The sequence below is a fragment of the Lissotriton helveticus genome, chromosome 5_1, assembly GCF_964261635.1.
Source record: "Lissotriton helveticus chromosome 5_1, aLisHel1.1, whole genome shotgun sequence".
In the NCBI taxonomy this organism is placed as follows: domain Eukaryota; kingdom Metazoa; phylum Chordata; class Amphibia; order Caudata; family Salamandridae; genus Lissotriton; species Lissotriton helveticus.
Window position 1 is genome coordinate 15,750,394 of NC_136065.1, and position 16,931 is coordinate 15,767,324.

The 16,931-nt window shown below is 50.6% G+C and overlaps 1 protein-coding gene across 1 annotated transcript in view; it reads right to left on the bottom strand.

Moving 5' to 3' along the window:
• LOC144754061 (major histocompatibility complex class I-related protein 1-like) overlaps positions 1-16,931 on the bottom strand; it is a 165,553-nt gene that overhangs the window by 70,599 nt on the left and 78,023 nt on the right. Inside the window, exons 3-4 of the mRNA XM_078641580.1 lie at positions 15,667-15,936; positions 14,659-14,931 (exon numbers count right to left, since the gene is read on the bottom strand). Of these exons, the coding sequence (XP_078497706.1) occupies positions 14,659-14,931; positions 15,667-15,936 (543 nt within the window). The remainder of the gene's footprint in view (positions 1-14,658; positions 14,932-15,666; positions 15,937-16,931) is intronic.

A 16,931-nucleotide genomic window follows, 5' to 3' on the forward strand; every position in this document is an offset into this window, starting at 1 on the left:
AGGCGCTGGGGGGGGGAGGGTGAGGGGGGGTACTGCTACTGCTCAAACAACCAGGTCTTGAGGAGTCTCCTGAAGGCCAGTAGGTCCTGGGTCTGTCGTAGGCGGATGGGGAGGGTGTTCCAGGTTTTTGCCGCAAGGTGGGAGAACGATCTGCCGCCGGTGGTCGCTCAACGGATGCAGGGGACGGTGACGAGGGCGAGGTCTCTTATCTGACCGCATCACGTCTCTGGTCCAAGGCAGCAGTTGGTGGCTATGGGGGGCTCAGAGAGGGAAGGGGGAAAATCCTGAATAGAGTAGCTGTCGGAGGAAGCCAGGGGAGGAGACTGGAGGAGCACAAGTTATAACACTGGCCCCCTGTGCTCACCCCATTCATGCAACACTTTAGCAGAGGAAAATCGGAGATTTAAAAAATATAATCTGGAGAGCGTACTTGCCTCATGGACTGATTGGATCAAAGGCAATTTCAGGTGGGATACAGTCAAAAAATATTGGTATTTTAGCTTTAAAAATTTGAAGTCTCTGGCGTGGCCAGCTGCCGAGAAAGATGGCCACTTACTAGAGATGCTCCCGCTGCCCACCGCCCAAATCCCATCCCATCCATCACAGTATCCATGAACTGAGGTATCATTGTGTGCAACGTGGCCCCTGACACTCACCTGTGCACTCTGCGAGGCCGGGGGTGTCTGCGAGATGGACAGAGTGAGTGGGGCGGTGAGGTCTACTCGAGAGGTTCAGCAGGGACCTGGAATGAGATGGCAACCCGGAGGACGAGAGGTAGGAGGCTCTGCCTAGAGGCGACAGGGTGATGGTCCCGTCAGACAAGCAGCGGTGGCTGTTGGGGATGGAAAGACAGAGGCACAGCCCAGTGGAGAGGTGGTGAGCTGAGAGAGGTGGCTAGGACGCGGCGTCTCACACTGCAGCAGAGTGGAGGCGAATTGATCGAAAAATCTGGACCCACGGTTAGAGGCAGGCGGTCTCCAGCAACAGAAGCACTCTGCGATGGCCAGCGAGGACCAGGCTGCCCAGGGGAGACTGGACTGGCAGCGATGGAGAAGAGTGATCAGAGAGAAAGCAGAGACCTGTGATGCTGCAGGCAGAGGGTGAGAGCACACAGTTGAAAGAACATTCATAGTTGGTGTCAGACATGGGCCAACAACTCTGCAGTCTTGCTGCAAGCATTTGAACACAAGTGGACCCTCTGCTGTTTCGACCCCCGGTCCAACGGTGGGTGCGCTTGGCGGAGGCCTCCGCTGTCGGCTGCGGTGAGGCCCAGGAGGAACTAGTGTGCAAACTGCGGCCTGCCCAGAAGGGGGCCATGAAAATATTAGGGCGGAGGCAATAAATGGTTTCAGTGGAGGAGAGAGGTCCCGCTTGAAGCCACACAACATCAGACCGACCCACTAAATTGGCTGCAAACCAACACACCACCGCGGTCAAACAAACAAACCTAAACAAGCGCAGGTGGCTATCTCCCCGTCAGAGTCTTTCGTGGAGCCCCAGGGAGGCTGGAATTTAGCATGAGTGCAGACTTCTGGTGGGTCCGCTGGGGTGGAGGTGATAGGGTGGTGGGAGAGCACAAACAGACTGCGTGGACTACTTGGAACATCCACAGGCAGGCAGCAGTGATTACCCCAGTGGGTATTCTACCTTTGTCGGTCTGCCTTGACCTCCTTACTGGCTATGCAAGGTGACAGGCAATAAGGGAATGTGCAGCTCCCATCAAACCAAGATAGATAGGTTTACTGGGCAAAAGAGCCAGGATGCTGCGGAGAGTTCTCAGGACCTGTTTCAATCTCTCACCCAGCCGACTTCTGAAAAGGAGGACCTTACACTACATGACATCCTGGCAGACATCAGTGGGTGCGTACTTCCCTAGAGACGCAAGTAGACTCCGTGACAACAGAGGTCTCACTCGTTAGAGCCGACCTCCGAAACATGAGCACAAGAGTCAAAGGGGTAAAAAAAAACAGCAGCAAATCTTCCGACTGACACAGACGTTCTTAAAAAGCAAGTCAGTGAACTCCAAGCCACAGATAAACTCCTTGAGGACAAACTCGATGATTATGAGGTCAGGTCAAGACGCAATAACATAAGGATTATTGGAGTCCCTGAATAAGCAGATTATCCCACAGTGGACCTATTGGTGGAGGGCCTGGTCCTAAAACACCTCAGCCTCGTGGCCTCTCCCGATACTTCTCTGTTGAAATGGTGCACTGAGTGTCGGACGAAAGATCGAAGCCAGCCCTCCTCCCCAAGACCAACCTAGGCCTACATCTTCAATTTTCGTGATCAGGATGTCATATTGCATATGAAAATGGTTAAATCAATTTCTTTATGATAATGTCCGGAGACAAAGTTTTCTCAAAGTTAAAAACACCCTGAGAGAAAGGTAAGTGAAGTACTCCATGCTCTTTCCAATGAAGCTGCAGGTGGAAGCAGAAGGGAGGGCCTGGTTTTTCTTGAACCCCAATGAAGCAGTGGAGTGGCTGGATGGATGGTGAATGATGGGGAGCTCCAGCCCTAATGCAAAGAGAGGCTAGCGAGGACTAATGAAGTGCACCGAGTTGCACGAAGTAGGCGCCAGACAAGACGAAGAATAATTGACAGATAAACAACTGGCCTCAAAGACAGACCGTTGACAGATGAAACACAGCTTCCCCTCAGATGGCCTTAACAATGATCGGTGGCTCTAAGCGACTCCTTGCTGTGACTCCAAGACGTATCATCGAAAAGGGCTTGCAGGTCCTGGGCCACTGAGGGCATATGACTATAAAGGAGACTTGCCCTAGAAGAGACTGAGGAGGCTGATCTACAGAGACAATCTCATATCTTTCATAGCATTGGTAACACTTTTCTTTTCTTGCTCGTGCATGGGATGGGCGGTGGGCAGGTTAGCTGGGCCAGAGTCCTCCAAGTTCAGGTTGGGTTGGGGCAATAGACAATCTGTAGAGTTGGGGAGGTGGGTAGTTCAAAGTGTGTCTTGCAGGGAGGTAAGGAGGGGGGTTTGGTTTTTCCCAGTTCTGAGGGACAGTTTCTCAGTTATCACACTAAGGGGAGATGGAGGTGGGGAGACACAACTTCCACACTCAGTCTCCTGTTTAACTTGTTGAATGTGGCAGCAGATGAATACATACACCACACAGAGCGGCAGGCAAGGGCTTCAGATAGGATATCGACTCCAGATTCCAACTCCTGCTGCACTCACCACTAGCGGGAGAGAGGGACAGATATACCCCACCGCCACAGCATGGCTGATGCTATGACCATTCCCTCACTGCGATTACTCTCCTGGAATGTCAATGGCCTGGGGGACAAACTGAAACAGGGGATAGTTCTTCAATACATCAAGCTCCACTCTCAGGACGTGGTACTGCTACAAGAAACGTATTTATTAGGCAACACCTGCAAAGCCTTAGATAGATGGGGAAATAAGCTAGTGATATACAGGATTCACCTTGAGGTCCAGAGTCGTAGGGATACTTTTTAGAAAAAAGTTCCCTCTCACTGTGGGGTAGACCAGGACGGACACACAGGGCAGGTATGTAACACTATCAGGTCTGTAGGAAGGAAGGACTGCAAACATTCTGTCGGTCTATGTACTATCAGCACTACATAACATTGCTTACCCAGACCTGAACAAATTGCTATTGGACTTGACGGATGGGGAGCTTTTGATGGGAGGGGATTTTAACTAGACATTGTGTGATTCTATGGACTATTGTCCCCCACAGCACCCGCCACTCTCATCTGTCAGATTTCCTGCCACTTTGGGGATAGCCGATGTATGGTGACCTCACACTCCAAATGCACAGAAAATACACATTCCTTTCAGGAGCGCACAATCGTTTTTTTTATGGGAGGTGCAACACCAACAAGGACAATCTCCAATCATTCCCTACTATAGGAGAGCTGTGGCATAGGTACACCCCACACTCGAAGGACCATCTCACTAATTCCCTGGTACTTAAAAGTCCCACACATTAAGGCGGGCTCATGCAGGCCATGGAACACTATTTTAAGGAGAGAGAATTATCGGTCGAGTCCGACAAATTGTCTCGGAAGCTCTCAAAACAATGATAAAGGGGCAGGCACTCTCTCTAGCAGGTGGGCACAAAAAGGATAAAAGGGCAGAGATGGAAGCTCTGGAAAGTGAGATTTTAGATATGGAGACCAAACTAACGAGAGATAATACTGAAACCGCTATGCATGCTCTGGACCTTAAGAGGGAAGAAAACAGAGACCAAGCAACAGAAGCGGCAAAGGCCAGACATTTGTTGATGCAGCACAATATGTATGCAATAGGGCACAAAGGCGGGAAGTTATTGGCATGGCTTGATAGGTGTGAACGTACGAGCCGTTTGGTCACCACTATACTCAGAGGCGAGAGCGAGTTTGAGAGACCTGCAGGATATCGCAGAGGCCTTTGCTGCTCATTATGCTGGCCTGTATTCTCTCACAACCACGGCCACAGCAGATGACACTACAGAACGTTTAGTCGACCTCCCTCTCCCCTGTGGACTTGAGGCTACTAGAGAGTGATACCACTGATGAGGAGGTAGCCAAGCGATCCGCAGTATCCAGTCAGGTAAGGCAATGACACCAAAAGGCCTCCAAATAGAACTTTATAACTCCAGAGAGTGCTCGGTAGGGTGGATACTATCCGCAAAGATGCAGTGATACTGTCCCTCGATGCCCAAATATCTTATTACACAGCCGAATGGCCAGACTTATTTGCAATTCTAGAATGAATGGGTTTTGGCCCAAAGTTTCTCGCCTGGCTTAAACTTCTTTACTTGGAGCCCTTGGCAAAAGTGGCGGTGAATGGGCGCACTTCATGAACATTCTCTCTCAGGTGTGGAACTAGGCAGGGCTGCCCTCTGTCGCCATTAATCTTTGCTTTAATTCTTGAGCCACTGGCGACCCAGGATTTTTGTCACTACAGGCTCAAAACTTTTTCACACCCACAACCTCTAGGCCCCACTGACATGACTACGAGGAGACATTCGCCAATGGAGATCGCTGCCACTGTCCTTGCTGGGACAGGCTGCCTTGTTTAAAATGATTGCAAAAAACACAGTTGATGGACAGAATGTAGAACAATGTCATACATTCACCCCAGTACACGGATCTGGGCCTAAATACGTCGTTTTTTGCACTCCACACCACCCTGGGTTAGAGACACTGGCTCTATGCAAATCAGCTCTGACCCTGTGCCTCATGGGAACAGTCCAGTCCGAACTACCAAGCCATGTCTTTCCCAGACCGGAATCAAGCATCCAAGGACCGGTTTCGGGCTATCAGCCTTCATCGGCCTGGATAGCTTGACTCCAGTGGTGGGGAGAGCCTGGGACTCACGTCTGAGCATACCCAGCCCACTCGGGGTGAAAATTGCAAAAAACACAGTTGATGGACAGAATGTAGAACAATGTCATACATTCACCCCAGTACAAGGACCTGGGCCTAAATCCATCGTTTTTTGCACTCCACACCACCCTGGGTTAGACACTGGCTATATGCAAATCAGCTCTGACCCTGTGCCTCATGGAAACAGCCCAGTCCGAACTACCAAGCCATGTCTTTCCCAGACCGGAATCAAGCATCCAAGGACCGGTTTCGGGCTATCAGCCTTCATCGGCCTGGATAGCTTGACTCCAGTGGTGGGGAGAGCCTGGGACTCACGTCTGAGCATACCCAGCCCACTCGGGGTGAAAATTGCAAAAAACACGGTTGATGGACAGAATGTAGAACAATGTCATACAATCACCCCAGTACAAGGACCTGGGCCTAAATCCATCGTTTTTTGCACTCCACACCACCCTGGGTTAGACACTGGCTATATGCAAATCAGCTCTGACCCTGTGCCTCATGGAAACAGTCCAGTCCGAACTACCAAGCCATGTCTTTCCCAGACCGGAATCAAGCATCCAAGGACCGGTTTCGGGCTATCAGCCTTCATCGGCCTGGATAGCTTGACTCCAGTGGTGGGGAGAGCCTGGGACTCACGTCTGAGCATACCCAGCCCACTCGGGGTGAAACTTGCAAAAAACACAGTTGATGGACAGAATGTAGAACAATGTCATACATTCACCCCAGTACAAGGACCTGGGCCTAAATCCATCGTTTTTTGCACTCCACACCACCCTGGGTTAGACACTGGCTATATGCAAATCAGCTCTGACCCTGTGCCTCATGGGAACAGTCCAGTCCGTACTACCAAGCCATGTCTTTCCCAGACCGGAATCAAGCATCCAAGGACCGGTTTCTGGCTATCAGCCTTCATCAGCCTGGATAGCTTGACTCCAGTGGTGTGGAGAGCCTGGGACTCACGTCTGAGCATACCCAGCCCACTCGGGGTGAAAATTGCAAAAAACACAGTTGATGGACAGAATGTAGAACAATGTCATACATTCACCCCAGTACAAGGATCTGGGCCTAAATCCATCGTTTTTTTGCACTCCACACCACCCTGGGTTAGACACTGGCTATATGCAAATCAGCTCTGACCCTGTGCCTCATGGGAACAGTCCAGTCCGAACTACCAAGCCATGTCTTTCCCAGACTGGAATCAAGCATCCAAGGACTGGTTTCTGGCTATCAGCCTTCATCAGCCTGGATAGCTTGACTCCAGTGGTGGGGAGAGCCTGGGACTCACGTCTGAGCATACCCAGCCCACTCGGGGTGAAAATTGCAAAAAACACAGTTGATGGACAGAATGTAGAACAATGTCATACATTCACCCCAGTACAAGGATCTGGGCCTAAATCCATCGTTTTTTTGCACTCCACACCACCCTGGGTTAGACACTGGCTATATGCAAATCAGCTCTGACCCTGTGCCTCATGGGAACAGTCCAGTCCGAACTACCAAGCCATGTCTTTACCAGACCGGAATCAAGCATCCAAGGACCGGTTTCTGGCTATCAGCCTTCATCAGCCTGGATAGCTTGACTCCAGTGGTGTGGAGAGCCTGGGACTCACGTCTGAGCATACCCAGCCCACTCGGGGTGAAAATTGCAAAAAACACAGTTGATGGACAGAATGTAGAACAATGTCATACATTCACCCCAGTACAAGGATCTGGGCCTAAATCCATCGTTTCTTTGCACTCCACACCCCCCTGGGTTAGACACTGGCTATATGCAAATCAGCTCTGACCCTGTGCCTCATGGGAACAGTCCAGTCCGAACTACCAAGCCATGTCTTTCCCAGACTGGAATCAAGCATCCAAGGACCCGTTTCTGGCTATCAGCCTTCATCAGCCTGGATAGCTTGACTCCAGTGGTGTGGAGAGCCTGGGACTCACGTCTGAGCATACCCAGCCCACTCGGGGTGAAAATTGCAAAAAACACAGTTGATGGACAGAATGTAGAACAATGTCATACATTCACCCCAGTACAAGGATCTGGGCCTAAATCCATCGTTTTTTTGCACTCCACACCACCCTGGGTTAGACACTGGCTATATGCAAATCAGCTCTGACCCTGTGCCTCATGGGAACAGTCCAGTCCGAACTACCAAGCCATGTCTTTACCAGACCGGAATCAAGCATCCAAGGACCGGTTTCTGGCTATCAGCCTTCATCAGCCTGGATAGCTTGACTCCAGTGGTGTGGAGAGCCTGGGACTCACGTCTGAGCATACCCAGCCCACTCGGGGTGAAAATTGCAAAAAACACAGTTGATGGACAGAATGTAGAACAATGTCATACATTCACCCCAGTACAAGGATCTGGGCCTAAATCCATCGTTTGTTTGCACTCCACACCCCCCTGGGTTAGACACTGGCTATATGCAAATCAGCTCTGACCCTGTGCCTCATGGGAACAGTCCAGTCCGAACTACCAAGCCATGTCTTTCCCAGACTGGAATCAAGCATCCAAGGACCCGTTTCTGGCTATCAGCCTTCATCAGCCTGGATAGCTTGACTCCAGTGGTGTGGAGAGCCTGGGACTCACGTCTGAGCATACCCAGCCCACTCGGGGTGAAAATTGCAAAAAACACAGTTGATGGACAGAATGTAGAACAATGTCATACAATCACCCCAGTACAAGGATCTGGGCCTAAATCCATCGTTTTTTTGCACTCCACACCACCCTGGGTTAGACACTGGCTATATGCAAATCAGCTCTGACCCTGTGCCTCATGGGAACAGTCCAGTCCGAACTACCAAGCCATGTCTTTACCAGACCGGAATCAAGCATCCAAGGACCGGTTTCTGGCTATCAGCCTTCATCAGCCTGGATAGCTTGACTCCAGTGGTGTGGAGAGCCTGGGACTCACGTCTGAGCATACCCAGCCCACTCGGGGCGAAAATTGCAAAAAACACAGTTGATGGACAGAATGTAGAACAATGTCATACATTCACCCCAGTACAAGGATCTGGGCCTAAATCCATCGTTTTTTTGCACTCCACACCACCCTGGGTTAGACACTGGCTATAGGCAAATCAGCTCTGACCCTGTGCCTCATGGGAACCGTCCAGTCCGAACTACCAAGCCATGTCTTTCCCAGACCGGAATCAAGCATCCAAGGACCGGTTTCTGGCTATCAGCCTTCATCAGCCTGGATAGCTTGACTCCAGTGGTGTGGAGAGCCTGGGACTCACGTCTGAGCATACCCAGCCCACTCGGGGTGAAAATTGCAAAAAACACAGTTGATGGACAGAATGTAGAACAATGTCATACATTCACCCCAGTACAAGGATCTGGGCCTAAATCCATAGTTTTTTTGCACTCCACACCACCCTGGGTTAGACACTGGCTATATGCAAATCAGCTCTGACCCTGTGCCTCATGGGAACAGTCCAGTCCGAACTACCAAGCCATGTCTTTACCAGACCGGAATCAAGCATCCAAGGACCGGTTTCTGGCTATCAGCCTTCATCAGCCTGGATAGCTTGACTCCAGTGGTGTGGAGAGCCTGGGACTCACGTCTGAGCATACCCAGCCCACTCGGGGTGAAAATTGCAAAAAACACAGTTGATGGACAGAATGTAGAACAATGTCATACATTCACCCCAGTACAAGGATCTGGGCCTAAATCCATCGTTTTTTTGCACTCCACACCACCCTGGGTTAGACACTGGCTATATGCAAATCAGCTCTGACCCTGTGCCTCATGGGAACAGTCCAGTCCGAACTACCAAGCCATGTCTTTCCCAGACCGGAATCAAGCATCCAAGTACCGGTTTCTGGCTATCAGCCTTCATCAGCCTGGATAGCTTGACTCCAGTGGTGTGGAGAGCCTGGGACTCACGTCTGAGCATACCCAGCCCACTCGGGGTGAAAATTGCAAAAAACACAGTTGATGGACAGAATGTAGAACAATGTCATACATTCACCCCAGTACAAGGATCTGGGCCTAAATCCATCGTTTTTTTGCACTCCACACCCCCCTGGGTTAGACACTGGCTATATGCAAATCAGCTCTGACCCTGTGCCTCATGGGAACAGTCCAGTCCGAACTACCAAGCCATGTCTTTCCCAGACCGGAATCAAGCATCCAAGGACCCGTTTCTGGCTATCAGCCTTCATCAGCCTGGATAGCTTGACTGCAGTGGTGTGGAGAGCCTGGGACTCACGTCTGAGCATACCCAGCCCACTCGGGGTGAAAATTGCAAAAAACACAGTTGATGGACAGAATGTAGAACAATGTCATACAATCACCCCAGTACAAGGATCTGGGCCTAAATCCATCGTTTTTTTGCACTCCACACCACCCTGGGTTAGACACTGGCTATATGCAAATCAGCTCTGACCCTGTGCCTCATGGGAACAGTCCAGTCCGAACTACCAAGCCATGTCTTTCCCAGACCGGAATCAAGCATCCAAGGACTGGTTTCTGGCTATCAGCCTTCATCAGCCTGGATAGCTTGACTCCAGTGGTGGGGAGAGCCTGGGACTCACGTCTGAGCATACCCAGCCCACTCGGGGTGAAAATTGCAAAAAACACAGTTGATGGACAGAATGTAGAACAATGTCATACATTCACCCCAGTACAAGGATCTGGGCCTAAATCCATCGTTTTTTTGCACTCCACACCACCCTGGGTTAGACACTGGCTATATGCAAATCAGCTCTGACCCTGTGCCTCATGGGAACAGTCCAGTCCGAACTACCAAGCCATGTCTTTCCCAGACCGGAATCAAGCATCCAAGGACCGGTTTCTGGCTATCAGCCTTCATCAGCCTGGATAGCTTGACTCCAGTGGTGTGGAGAGCCTGGGACTCACGTCTGAGCATACCCAGCCCACTCGGGGTGAAAATTGCAAAAAACACAGTTGATGGACAGAATGTAGAACAATGTCATACATTCACCCCAGTACAAGGATCTGGGCCTAAATCCATCGTTTTTTTGCACTCCACACCACCCTGGGTTAGACACTGGCTATATGCAAATCAGCTCTGACCCTGTGCCTCATGGGAACAGTCCAGTCCGAACTACCAAGCCATGTCTTTACCAGACCGGAATCAAGCATCCAAGGACCGGTTTCTGGCTATCAGCCTTCATCAGCCTGGATAGCTTGACTCCAGTGGTGTGGAGAGCCTGGGACTCACGTCTGAGCATACCCAGCCCACTCGGGGTGAAAATTGCAAAAAACACAGTTGATGGACAGAATGTAGAACAATGTCATACATTCACCCCAGTACAAGGATCTGGGCCTAAATCCATCGTTTCTTTGCACTCCACACCCCCCTGGGTTAGACACTGGCTATATGCAAATCAGCTCTGACCCTGTGCCTCATGGGAACAGTCCAGTCCGAACTACCAAGCCATGTCTTTCCCAGACTGGAATCAAGCATCCAAGGACCCGTTTCTGGCTATCAGCCTTCATCAGCCTGGATAGCTTGACTCCAGTGGTGTGGAGAGCCTGGGACTCACGTCTGAGCATACCCAGCCCACTCGGGGTGAAAATTGCAAAAAACACAGTTGATGGACAGAATGTAGAACAATGTCATACATTCACCCCAGTACAAGGATCTGGGCCTAAATCCATCGTTTTTTTGCACTCCACACCACCCTGGGTTAGACAATGGCTATATGCAAATCAGCTCTGACCCTGTGCCTCATGGGAACAGTCCAGTCCGAACTACCAAGCCATGTCTTTACCAGACCGGAATCAAGCATCCAAGGACCGGTTTCTGGCTATCAGCCTTCATCAGCCTGGATACCTTGACTCCAGTGGTGTGGAGAGCCTGGGACTCACGTCTGAGCATACCCAGCCCACTCGGGGTGAAAATTGCAAAAAACACAGTTGATGGACAGAATGTAGAACAATGTCATACATTCACCCCAGTACAAGGATCTGGGCCTAAATCCATCGTTTGTTTGCACTCCACACCCCCCTGGGTTAGACACTGGCTATATGCAAATCAGCTCTGACCCTGTGCCTCATGGGAACAGTCCAGTCCGAACTACCAAGCCATGTCTTTCCCAGACTGGAATCAAGCATCCAAGGACCCGTTTCTGGCTATTAGCCTTCATCAGCCTGGATAGCTTGACTCCAGTGGTGTGGAGAGCCTGGGACTCACGTCTGAGCATACCCAGCCCACTCGGGGTAAAAATTGCAAAAAACACAGTTGATGGACAGAATGTAGAACAATGTCATACATTCACCCCAGTACAAGGATCTGGGCCTAAATCCATCGTTTTTTTGCACTCCACACCACCCTGGGTTAGACACTGGCTATATGCAAATCAGCTCTGACCCTTTGCCTCATGGGAACAGTCCAGTCCGAACTACCAAGCCATGTCTTTACCAGACCGGAATCAAGCATCCAAGGACCGGTTTCTGGCTATCAGCCTTCATCAGCCTGGATAGCTTGACTCCAGTGGTGTGGAGAGCCTGGGACTCACGTCTGAGCATACCCAGCCCACTCGGGGCGAAAATTGCAAAAAACACAGTTGATGGACAGAATGTAGAACAATGTCATACATTCACCCCAGTACAAGGATCTGGGCCTAAATCCATCGTTTTTTTGCACTCCACACAACCCTGGGTTAGACACTGGCTATATGCAAATCAGCTCTGACCCTGTGCCTCATGGGAACCGTCCAGTCCGAACTACCAAGCCATGTCTTTCCCAGACCGGAATCAAGCATCCAAGGACCGGTTTCTGGCTATCAGCCTTCATCAGCCTGGATAGCTTGACTCCAGTGGTGTGGAGAGCCTGGGACTCACGTCTGAGCATACCCAGCCCACTCGGGGTGAAAATTGCAAAAAACACAGTTGATGGACAGAATGTAGAACAATGTCATACATTCACCCCAGTACAAGGATCTGGGCCTAAATCCATCGTTTTTTTGCACTCCACACCACCCTGGGTTAGACACTGGCTATATGCAAATCAGCTCTGACCCTGTGCCTCATGGGAACAGTCCAGTCCGAACTACCAAGCCATGTCTTTACCAGACCGGAATCAAGCATCCAAGGACCGGTTTCTGGCTATCAGCCTTCATCAGCCTGGATAGCTTGACTCCAGTGGTGTGGAGAGCCTGGGACTCACGTCTGAGCATACCCAGCCCACTCGGGGTGAAAATTGCAAAAAACACAGTTGATGGACAGAATGTAGAACAATGTCATACATTCACCCCAGTACAAGGATCTGGGCCTAAATCCATCGTTTTTTTGCACTCCACACCACCCTGGGTTAGACACTGGCTATATGCAAATCAGCTCTGACCCTGTGCCTCATGGGAACAGTCCAGTCCGAACTACCAAGCCATGTCTTTCCCAGACCGGAATCAAGCATCCAAGTACCGGTTTCTGGCTATCAGCCTTCATCAGCCTGGATAGCTTGACTCCAGTGGTGTGGAGAGCCTGGGACTCACGTCTGAGCATACCCAGCCCACTCGGGGTGAAAATTGCAAAAAACACAGTTGATGGACAAAATGTAGAACAATGTCTTACATTCACCCCAATACAAGGATCTGGGCCTAAATCCATCGTTTTTTTGCACTCCACACCACCCTGGGTTAGACACTGGCTATATGCAAATCAGCTCTGACCCTGTGCCTCACGGGAACAGTCCAGTCCGAACTACCAAGCCATGTCTTTCCCAGACCGGAATCAAGCATCCAAGGACCGGTTTCTGGCTATCAGCCTTCCTCAGCCTGGATAGCTTGACTCCAGTGGTGTGGAGAGCGTGGGACTCACGTCTGCGCATACCCAGCCCACTAGGGGTGAAAATTGCAAAAAACACAGTTGATGGACAGAATGTAGAACAATGTCATACATTCACCCCAGTACAAGGATCTGTACGTTTTGTTTAAAATTATGGCACTTCCACGATTTTTGTACGCCTTACCTTTGGGATGGCAAGCCACCGTGAATAGCCACAGTGAAACTCACTAGAGGATGGTATGATGGTGGGATAGCATTGCCTAATATCCAGACATTATTGGGCTACACAATTAGCCGTCATCAATCAGGCTCTTGCTTCCCCCAAAGAGGCGGTCAAGACGTTAAAGCTCAAATTAATTGAACTCAGGATATCCCAAAAGATCCTATCTCTCCTGCAATACATTAGTTAAGATGGGCAGGGAATTGGACTCCCACTGTTGCAGACGGTGCGGGCAGAAGGGTACTTTTTATCACATACTGTGGGAGTGTCCAGTGGTGAAAACCTTCTGGGAGGCTTTCATTAAACGCATGCAGGAGGTTTGCTGCCCTCACCGGAGTCGTGTCCCCTTAACGTATGGGATGCTACTGACCTAAGCTGTAGGGAACAGACCTGGGTGACCCTGGGCATGACTAGAGCTAACCGCAATATTGCTTGCTTGTGGGGGGCACCGGCGGCACCAAAACTCAGAGATTTATGGAGAGATATGGACTGGTGCATGGCCGCAGAGAATGTTGTCTATGAAAGCAGGGGTTGCCCTAGTAAATGGGAACAGATCTAGGGTAAATGGAATACCTATAGGGAAAGTGCGTGCATGGTCCCTCCATGCTACTAGGTGGAGCTGCATCCCTGACATTTAATGCCTTTGTTGAACACAACAATGTGATGGGAGGAGAAATTGGGGTTAACAGTGGAAAATGTAAATTACTATGCTGTGTGTGCCCATGGCTGTTGTGGTGTAATTGCTGCCGTAAAATGTGTTGTATTCTCAGTAAAAAAAAATAACCAAAAGAAATGTGAAGTTTCTCGTCTGAATCAGGTCTAGTGGTATGTATGCCACTCCCCCCCTTATGTATCTCCACCTCCATGGCCCCCACCATGACATTGAGCTGTAGAGGAGTAGAAACCAAGAATGAAAGAGTGTGAGGTTGTTGGTGTGGGTAGTGGTCAGTGTACAGACCTCTTACAGGGGGTACAACATTCTCTGCTGTGTGTAACTATTTACTTTCCAAATACAAACACAACTGCAGGGTGGCCCTTTACTTTAACATGTGTAACACTGCTCCCACACACCCGCTTCTGTAATCTCTAGTGGGGAAAATGGAAATACTGGAGACTGCAAGTTGGGGTGTGGGAAGAGGTACAGACTAGGCCTCACAGGACCGCCAAACAAACCACAACCACTTGAGTGTAACAATGTTTACCCCCACCTCTACCCTTCTCCCACCATGGACTCAGAGGAGTAGAATGCTACCCATCTGTGCAAATGCTTCAGTGCCTGGTAAGGGGTAGTAAGCACTATATAAATACCCATTACCCACCACTCTGGAGACTCTCCGCACCGTTCTTCAGGTATTTTTTCAGATACTCAATGCACCTCCCCTCCAGGTGTTCCTTCCAATACTGGGCGATGCTCCCTTCTGAGTTCAATCGGTCCTGTGTGATTTTGGCGGCATCTATGGCCGCCGTCCAGGTCAGTCTGTCTTTGTCAAAGCTGATGAAGTCGTGTCCGTCGAAGGCGTATTGACGAAAGCCCCCGACAGCGCCGTCTTCACGGAGTTCACAGCCATGCATCACCTGGTACACATGAAGACCTGAGGGGGTAAAGAAGAGTGTGGGGATGAGGGAGCAGAGTAAGGACCCTTAGTAGAGAGTAAATGTGAGGCACCTCCAGGTAGAGAGTGAGAGGAGACACAAACTGTTCCCCTCTCCATGGAGCCATCTTTCTGGAGATCACAGCTGGACATATAATGGGCAATGGGGAGACCTGAGAGAAGGTAGAGGAAAGTGAGGGGCTTAGGGTGCAGAGCTGGGGTCTGACAACTCCAGACAGACAGTGATGGGAGTACCTAAACACCCCCATGGATTTGTCCACCTGCTAAGGGGGTGGCGTGGGTGAACCAAAGTGAGATCTGAAGGAGTGCAGCGCAAAGCATGTGTCTGAGGGTGGAGTGGGTAAAAGTGACACCCTTGGGTGGGGGAGGAGAGTGGTTGTGCCCCCCCCCCTCCAGAAGGAGAGAGGAAGGACAATCACAGCTTTTGTGCCACAAAATGGTTTGCATGACTGCATCGGTCACTCCTTCACCAGTCACTCTCACCCACAAATATTGCCTCCCTTCTGCCCTGTTACCCCCATCATTCTGGGTATCCAGCCTCACCAGTTAAGTACAGTCCACAGTCACACACCATGGTGCAGTTGAGTCCCACTTTCTACATGCCATCCCTCCAAATCCCTTCAACCCCCTTGTCACTCACCCCCTGGTCTAGTTGCCCCCGTCCTCCATGTCACTCACCCTCCCAGTCTCCCCCTCCTGCAGGGTGTCACTCACCCTCGGTCTGGTTGAATCGGTCCATCACGGTCCTCACATCGGCCTTGTGTAACTGCTCTGCTCCTCGGTTGATCTCCGAGCACCTCTCCCAGTACTGGGGCTCCTCGGCAGCCATCTTCTCCATCCACTGGGCCCGGGGCCCCGCCTTGTGGGTCTCACTGGTGTAACTGGTGATGGGGACATCGTCCACGTACCCGACTGAGGAGAACTGGGGAATTCCGGGGAGAGGCTCAGAGAGGGCAGATCGGAAATACCGGAGGGAGTGTGAGCCTGGGGGGAGAGAGAGACAGAGGGTCAGAGAAAATAGAGTACACCCCTCCCCTCACATGTAATACCTTTGCTCTGTACCCAAACACAACACTGTCCACACTCCCAGCAACACCTATTGTGTATACAGTGTATGGTACTCCTTCAAGACAACTGGGTCACCCGGGGAGAGGCCCGGACAGGAAGGTGTACAGATACCAGAGAGAGTGTGAGCTTGGAAGGAGAGAGAGAGTTGTGGTGTTGTGGGCCATGGGCGCACATGCTAATGAAATCAACTGACATCAGATGTAAGTTTCCATAACTGGACCCTGTGCATTTGTGCCTGGCATCTTTTATCGGCAGGGTCACCTGACTGGTAACCACTGTGATGGATGGGTGTTGGGTGTGTGTAAGTACAGCCAGGAGGGAGGGTTTACTACATTACGTACTACTTTCCTCTCAAAAACCCAAAGGAAAGGACTTAAGTCTAACCTATGGAATGAAAACAAAAACAAAACTGGGTAACGCAGTCTATCGGCCTGCATCAGCAGGACAGCCATGGATGCATGAACAGATGACGCTGGATGCAACAGGACATCTCCACTTGCATTCATAATTTATCCTGGTGTGAGGCAGGTAGAAAGACGTCCAAGGCCTTCTCGCAGCATACCTGCTGGGGACATGCCAATAGTATAGTGTTGGTCCACTCTGCTAGTGTTCGAGATGGTTTGAGGTTGGTGTCAACAGTTCTAAAGTGGAGCATCAGACGGTTGCCTTGGAGATGTTACTTGACTCACTGAGGACAGGCTTGTTGAGACTGTGTGATTATCAGAGAACTGCAGAGGTCTCCGCTCTAAAGTCCCATAACCTCCTGGCATCCGTTGGAGGAGCAGGGTCAGGTCCATCTTTTGCTTGTGGAGTCCCTTGGATGGGTTGCCACAGGACTGCATGTGGTCAGCGCTGAAATTGTGTTCATGCCATGTCTGGGATACTGCAAGACGACTGCAGAGCCACTGCTT